Source organism: Oncorhynchus nerka, linkage group LG6, assembly GCF_034236695.1.
Source record: "Oncorhynchus nerka isolate Pitt River linkage group LG6, Oner_Uvic_2.0, whole genome shotgun sequence".
NCBI classification, from domain to species: domain Eukaryota; kingdom Metazoa; phylum Chordata; class Actinopteri; order Salmoniformes; family Salmonidae; genus Oncorhynchus; species Oncorhynchus nerka.
This window is the reverse complement of record NC_088401.1, coordinates 48,138,351-48,146,182: the sequence shown is the minus strand read 5'-3', so window position 1 is coordinate 48,146,182 and position 7,832 is coordinate 48,138,351. Positions and strand designations below refer to the sequence as shown.

Here is a 7,832-nt window from a genome sequence, read left to right as displayed (position 1 = left end):
TCCATCCCTCCATCCTAACTCCACTGTGTGGGCCCTGCATGGGGGGGGGGCTAAGGGAGTGGGGAGAGGCCTGGGTGGGTATCCCCCCTCCGCTCCCCCGTTGTGGGGAACTCCCTCAGTAACAGCTGCTGCCTGGGCCTGGCTCCACAGAGGTAACACATCTCCACATTCAGCACATTAATTAGACCAATTGCGAGATTTACAGGACAGATGGGTGGAAATCCAGCGGGCTACAGCGCCTCAGAGAGTCTCAGAGCCGCGGCCCCTGGAGAAATGCATGCAGGCTCTGAGAGAAAGAGGGCCGAGTGAACACTGGAATGTAATCGAAGTCCCCTCTTATACAACCATGTGCCTGTACCCCCCTGGTGGCTATAGTTAGGACAGACTGGATGTTGTATTGAAGTGTTGCTGTAAATGTGCTGTAGTGTTTCCGAAATTGTTGATAGCAACTGGAACCGTGACATTTTCGATAGCAACTGGACCCATGAAATTGTTTATAGCAACTAGACCCATGAAATTGTTGATAGCAACTGGACCCATGAAATCGCTGATAGCGACTGGACCCATGAAATTGTTGACAGCAACTAGACCCATCAAATTGTTGATAGCGCCTGGACCCATGAAATTGTTGACAGCGACTGGACCCATGAAATTGTTTATAGTGACTGTATCTGTGCGTGAGCCCATAAAAGAAAAGAGTCAGGCGAGCTATAAGCAAGCATTTATTAACATGTGCACACAAACGCCACATCGTGTACATTGCAGTTGATCTCATTGTAAGATAAGTACTCTTTCAATATCAGTTCAGTGGGAGGCCCCGGTCGATTAGTAACACTTCCTATCACTATGGCATAGTTGACATCATATATATCATCTTACTCTTTATGTTAACCCCACGGTGACCACTGCATGATCTTGATTGGAATTCTAACATCCCAGAGGTCTCTACAGTGCTGGCTCGGAGTCCCCGAAGGACAGAAAGTCGTTGTTCTTCCATAATCTGAACGAGGGAGAGATGAGAAAATGTAGTACCGGGGAGGGACGTGTAGAACTATACTTAGATCAAATGACAAAGTGGGATATCGGTATTTATTACTTTAGGCTTACATTTTCCAGTTGCCTTTTTTCAATGTGGTACCTAAAGAGAGGGGGATAGATTAGGAGAGAATCAAAAATATCTGAAAAGGGATCCATATGATAATCTATAATTCTGTAGGCTTACTCACGCCTAAATTGCCATATGATCGCCATGACAACAAGCAGCCCCAGCACCAGCACTGGCACTAGGATGGCAACAAGATGACCGCTCTGTTCCTCAGTAATAAAAACACAAGTTATTAGTTTGGTACTAATAATATTGTCAACAATGCACATTTTAAGTATCCAAGTACAGAATACAGATATGTGAACACACTTTTTTACTCAATGCTGGGTCAGTCGTAGAGTTACTTAGTGCTCTAGTAGTTGAGAAGTCGTCTACCCTCTGACCTATATGGTACAGGAAACAGGACAAAGAGATGAGAAGCTGGTCAGTCTGTTGTTAGGGGAAGTGAATATGTGCTTACTATTTTGAGGAATTGAAGAGTTGTGCCCTGGGTTGTATAATTATGCACCGTGAAAAGCAACACGATAGCCTACCTTGAGTGGGACTGTCAGTGACAAGCAGCCATGTCTCAGTTGAAGATGTTGTTGTCGCAATGGTTGAGGTTGAATGTTCTTGAAAGACATTACAGGTTAACATGATCAATAGCACCTAGTGGAAAGGAGCCTATATTCAACTGCAGTTTCATTTTCTCATAGTTAAAATCTCTCTCAATAAATTGTTGGAGTCAGGTTATCACCTGTCTGAAGTGCTGTTGTTGCTTGAGTTGTTGTCATATGCTGCTGATCATCTGACAAATAAGATAAGTATCTTGGTAGTTGAATACATGCACATAACCAATTCATGTGTGCATTTTCTTTACTCTAATAACTATGGGGCAAGTCGTAATTCCACTTCACTTCACAAAAGCTAACCATTGAAAACCTCTCCTCACCATTAGTCAGAGTGGAGCAGACATGCTCCTGTGAAGACGGCCCCAGGCCTGCTCTGTTGATGGTGTGCAGCGTCACACTGTACTTTGTCGCCTCCTGCAGGCTGTTCATGGTGAAGCTCTCTGATCCGTCCATCAGATGCACCACCCTGACAGGAAGCCGTTCTTGGGGACTGTACTCACCGTAGCGGAGCTGGTAGCCCCGGATCAGCCCGTTCTGGAGGGACAACTCAGGGGCCTGCACGGGGAAGAGGACAAGACAATTGAATCACAAAAAATACAAATACAAAAAAATAGGTAAAAAGAGCAAGGTACCCTCCATGTGACTCTGATGCTGTGGGAGGAAAGGGCTTCAAGCTTCACATCCTGTGGGGGACCATCAGGGGCTAGAGGGAGGACATATTTTTCAGATACTTTACAAATGATGACATTTACTTAGCTCGAAGTGACAGAGAGATGACAGAGATAGTGACAGAGGCGGTCAATCTCATTTGAGATTTAGCCTCAGGTTGTTTGATCAGGGGATATACCTGATTCCTTAGTGGTGATGGTGAGCTCGTTGCTGGGTTTACTCAAGCCCATGTCGTTCTTGGTGAACATGCGGATGTTGTAGGTGTAAAAGGGTCGCAGGTCATTGACAGCGGTCTCTCTCTTCCAAGGCAGAATATTGCTGCCTCGTACTCCATCTACCCAGGAGTCTGTTTCAGCAAAAAATTACGAAGAGTGAGTAAACATTCAAATTGTACTATTGGTAGCACCCATTCATTCAAGCTATTAGGAAGTGCAAGTCTGGTTATTTCTGTTATTTTACCCGATTGGCTCTTGCATTCCAGGTGGAAACCTGTGATGGGGGTGTTTCCATCGAAGCCAGCGCTCCACCATACAGAGATGGACCTAGCTGATATTTCTTGGATTGCCACTCTGGGAGGGTCTGGAGGTACTGGAGACAACACAGTTATGCGAGTTATTAAAAAGGGCCATTAAGCAGGATGAATTCCCTTTATTAGATCTTTCTAGATGGTACCTTGTAAAGTGATACAGGATGTAATATAATAGAGTAGGTGATTTGATTTTACCTGACAAACCCATTGTTGTCTGCATTGTTGTGGTTTGCTCTGACAAGTAGATGAGACAGCAGTTATTGGAAGTGTTTCTGATACAGTCGTTAAATAATCCCGTCACACATAAACTGGTTGGGCATTGTTTCCTAGTTTTTTCGATTTACGGTAATGTATCAACATAATCCAATTGCATCAACATGGTATCCAGGCTGTATCACAACCGGCCTTGATTGGGAGTCCCATAGGGTGGCGCACAATTGGCCGGTGTAGGCCGTCATTGTAAATAAGAATTTGTTCTTAACTGACTTGCCTAGTTAAATAAAGGTTCAATGTAAAAAAAAAATATATATATATATTTGCGTAACGATTATAACAGCGATCAACAGTGCATTCAACCAGTGGTGTAAAGTACTTAAGTAAAAAATACTTGAAAGAACTGCTTAAGTCTGAGTGTTGGAGCATGCCGCTGGCTATCCGTAATGTTTTTTTCAATTTTCGCCTAAAATGACATTCCCAAACTAACTGCCTATAGCTCAGGCCCTGAAGCAAGGATATGCATTTTCTTGGTACCATTTGAAAGGAAACACTTTGACGTTTGTGGAAATGTGAAAGGAATGTAGGAGAATATAACACATTAGATCTGGTAAAAAATAATAAAAAGAAAAAAACAACTGTTATATATTTTTTGCACCGTCATCTTTGAAATGCAAGAGAAAAGCCATAATGTGTTATTCCAGCCCAGGTGCAATTTAGATATTGGCCACCAGCAGCAGTGTATGCGCAAAGTTTTAGTCTGATCCAATGAACCATTGCATTTCTGTTCAAACTGTTGTATCAATAGTGCCCAAATTGTGCACTCTCCTCAAACAATAGCATGGCATTCTTTCACTGTAATAGCTACTGTAAATTGGACAGTGGAGTTAGATTAACAAGAATTTAAGCTTTCTGCCAATATCAGATATGTCTATGTCCTGGGAAATGTTCTTGTTATTTACAACCTCATGCTAATCGCATTAGCCTACGTTAGCTCAAACGTCCCGCAGGGGACCCACCAATCCTGAAGAAGTTTTAAGGTATCTTTACTCTTACTCAAGTATGACAATTGGGTACTTTTTCCACCACTGCATTTAACACAAACTAATAGCCATTGTAAACATAGTACCTTTAGCGTAGCCAACTGTTGTGCTCTCTCTAGAGATCCACGGTTCAGGGGTTGTTTCAGGAGCTGAAATAGATTCAAATGGACTGATTGAATTTGACGTAGAGAAGAGTGGGGTAAGTTGAGCATTTTTTTTACATTCAGCATCACCCCGTCAAGGGAAATATATATATAAAATAATAACAAAGATATCATGAAACCTCTAACACAATTAATTAATTTGGTGAAAATTTGTTTTTTTTGGACCTATCTTTTTCCATGTGGTTTCTTCAATCACATACTCCATGAAATGATGCCCACTTCCTAAATATTTGGACACATGATTCATTTTGTGTATGCTTTCCAAGAAACAAGGATAGCTCAGCTTACCCCCCAGTCTCCCCTATAGATAAGTATAGACAATGGTCAAGATTGCATAGATAGCCTTCCCTGCTCTACAGAAAGTTTTCAGTAAACCTTTTAACTAATCTTAGTCTGATCCAATGAACCATTGCATTTCTGTTCAAACTGTTGTATCAAGACTGCCCAAATTGTGCACTCTCCTCAAACAATGGCATGGTATTCTTACACTGTAATAGCTACTGTAAATTGGACAGTGGAGTTAGATTAACAAGAATTTAAGCTTTCTGCCAATATCAGATATGTTTATGTCCTGGGAAATGTTCTTGTTATTTACAACCTCATGCTAATCGCATTAGCCTACGTTAGCTCAAACGTCCCGCAGGGGACCCACCAATCCTGAAGAAGTTTTAAGGTATCTTTACTCTTACTCAAGTATGACAATTGGGTACTTTTTCCACCACTGCATTTAACACAAACTAATAGCCATTGTAAACATAGTACCTTTAGCGTAGCCAACTGTTGTGCTCTCTCTAGAGATCCACGGTTCAGGGGTTGTTTCAGGAGCTGAAATAGATTCAAATGGACTGATTGAATTTGACGTAGAGAAGAGTGGGGTAAGTTGAGCATTTTTTTTACATTCAGCATCACCCCGTCAAGGGAAATATATATATAAAATAATAACAAAGATATCATGAAACCTCTAACACAATTAATTAATTTGGTGAAAATTTGTTTTTTTTGGACCTATCTTTTTCCATGTGGTTTCTTCAATCACATACTCCATGAAATGATGCCCACTTCCTAAATATTTGGACACATGATTCATTTTGTGTATGCTTTCCAAGAAACAAGGATAGCTCAGCTTACCCCCCAGTCTCCCCTATAGATAAGTATAGACAATGGTCAAGATTGCATAGATAGCCTTCCCTGCTCTACAGAAAGTTTTCAGTAAACCTTTTAACTAATCTTAGTCTGATCCAATGAACCATTGCATTTCTGTTCAAACTGTTGTATCAAGACTGCCCAAATTGTGCACTCTCCTCAAACAATGGCATGGTATTCTTACACTGTAATAGCTACTGTAAATTGGACAGTGGAGTTAGATTAACAAGAATTTAAGCTTTCTGCCAATATCAGATATGTTTATGTCCTGGGAAATGTTCTTGTTATTTACAACCTCATGCTAATCGCATTAGCCTACGTTAGCTCAACCGTCCCGCAGGGGACCCATCAATCCTGAAGAAGTTTTAAGGTATCTTTACTTTTACTCAAGTATGAAAATTGGGTACTTTTCCACCACTGCATTTAACACCAACTAATAGCGATTGTAAACATAGTACCTTTAGCGTAGCCAACTGTTGTGCTCTCTCTAGAGATCCACGGTTCAGGGGTTGTTTCAGGAGCTGAAATGGAATGATTTGAGCTTTTTTTTTTACATTCAGCATCACCCCGTCAAGGGAAATATATATATAAAATAATAACAAAGATATCATGAAACCTCTAACACAATTAATTCAATTGGTGAAAATTTGTTTTTTGGACTTATCCTTATCCATGTGTTTTTTTCAATCACATACTCCATGAAATGATGACCTCTGCCTAAATATTTGATACATTTTGTGTATGGTTTCCAAGAAACAAGGGGAGCTCAGCTTACCCCCCACTAGATAAGTATAGATGATGGTCAAGTTAGTCTTGTTGACCTTGCATAGATAGCCTTCCCTGCTCTACAGAAAGTTTTCAGCAAACCTTGTAACTAATCTTAATTTGATCTAATGAAATGACTGTCTAAATGACTAAATGGCTTAAACGCACAATTGTTCGCTCACCGGGCTTGATGACGAGTGCCAGATGGTGTTTCTGGTCATTGAACCATCCAGGTATATCCACACGGCAGCCATATAACCCAGAATCCTTCACCTGTGCTTGGGTGATGGTCAGAGAGACATCCCCTGCCCTCAGATCACCCTGGAGATTGTACCGGACCGAAGCCCTGTGGGTCACTTTGACTCCCTCCGTCCTGAGGACCTCATTGCCACAGCCGCTGTTGGGGATGTGACCACGACCCCAGCAGACAGAGAGCGTACCATAATGCCGGGCGTCATACTTACATGTTAGGGTCACAACGTCACCGACATAGCCTTGGATGGTTACTGTAGAACCACCGCCTACAACGGAGAAAGAGATGATATCAAAGGAGTCTTACCAAAAATGTGCTTTTTTTTCCGGTTGGTTTGATTTGACTGTTTATCAGACTACTAAGATGATGATCTCACCAAAGAAAAGGTAGAGCACTAGCCAGCAACAGGAGATGTATGAGTCCATGAGCGTGTCTGTACCTTCAACAGGCTCTGCTCAACAATTGAAACGCACAAAACATGACCGCACTGTTGTCTCACAATTAAACCCCTACTGCACTGTCACACACACAAGCACACACACACACACCACACCACACACACACACAAACACAAACACACACACCCACACATACATAAATCAGGTGACACAGTGTACTTAATCTGCACACATCATCAGTTGTGTTGGTTTGCAGCAGGGTCGCGTTCCGGGCCTGTTTCCTTTTCAGTGGTTTTGGTTCCTCGTGAAACACGGTTGACACCACAAAATTGTTTACTCCAATGTTTAGGAGCAAAGACGCTGCATCGACAGATGTCATTTCAACATTTGAACAGTGGATGTTACTCAAGGACATGCTGCAAGCAAGTTTAGGGTAGGGTTGGGGTATAGTGAAGGTGTAGATCTGAAGGTGTGTTACTGGGGGGAGCCTAGATGCCCAGAAGACACCCCATCCAGACAACTCAATGTACCAAGGTGCTACCCACTGCTTAAGCAAGCCACTTAGCCCCTAACCCGCTTTAGGGCCCCTGCTCTGCAGCAAACGTTGTGCTGCAAATGGATATGCATTTTCGATTATATTCTACTGAAGCCCTTGGAGAAATACCGTTTTTTACAATCACTTTGGCACTAATCTCAGAACCTTGTGGTAATTTTTCAAAACTCTAGACACAAAACGGTCGTCACTTGTAACACAGGCTTGTCTTTAACGAAACCTTGCACTTGCAGAATCATTGGTTCAAATAACTAACTTATCAAGAAATACCATAGGAACCTTCATTTAGATAACCCACACACAAGATACCGATAGTGTTACTGTGCAGTTGTTTGTACAATCATTAAATATTGTAGTACAAAATATGTGATACATGTTTCATTATG

The 7,832-nt window shown here is 41.8% G+C and overlaps 1 protein-coding gene across 3 annotated transcripts; it reads right to left on the bottom strand.

Moving 5' to 3' along the window:
* Positions 1-709: 709 nt before the first annotated feature.
* On the bottom strand, positions 710-6,999 carry LOC115130505 (T-cell immunoglobulin and mucin domain-containing protein 4-like). Of its 3 annotated transcripts, none has more exons than XM_065019594.1 (16): positions 6,872-6,996; positions 6,425-6,763; positions 5,936-5,998; positions 5,097-5,159; positions 4,257-4,319; positions 3,110-3,148; positions 2,845-2,973; positions 2,564-2,731; positions 2,349-2,419; positions 2,037-2,271; positions 1,842-1,892; positions 1,639-1,716; positions 1,415-1,488; positions 1,227-1,314; positions 1,108-1,138; positions 710-1,000 (listed from the first exon to the last, which is right to left on the bottom strand). In XM_065019594.1, exons 1-16 carry the CDS (start codon positions 6,918-6,920, stop codon positions 946-948), a joined length of 1,596 nt encoding a protein of 531 aa, XP_064875666.1. In that variant the 5' UTR covers positions 6,921-6,996; the 3' UTR covers positions 710-945. The 3 variants fall into 3 exon arrangements, with proteins under 3 accessions (XP_064875666.1, XP_064875667.1, XP_064875668.1); XM_065019595.1 differs by having other exon boundaries at positions 1,227-1,308; positions 6,872-6,993; XM_065019596.1 differs by lacking the exon at positions 1,842-1,892 and having other exon boundaries at positions 6,872-6,999.
* Between the last annotated feature and the right edge of the window lie 833 nt (positions 7,000-7,832).

Coding starts and splice junctions, on each gene's coding strand:
- LOC115130505 (XM_065019594.1), bottom strand. CDS start 6,920: ATGGACTCATACATCTCCTGTTGCTGGCTAGTGCTCTACCTTTTCTTT. Junction 1,717..1,841: donor AACAACAGCACTTCAGACAG/GTGATAACCTGA, acceptor ATGTCTTTCAAG/AACATTCAACCTCAACCATT. Junction 1,139..1,226: donor GATCATATGGCAATTTAGGC/GTGAGTAAGCCT, acceptor CCCTCTCTTTAG/GTACCACATTGAAAAAAGGC.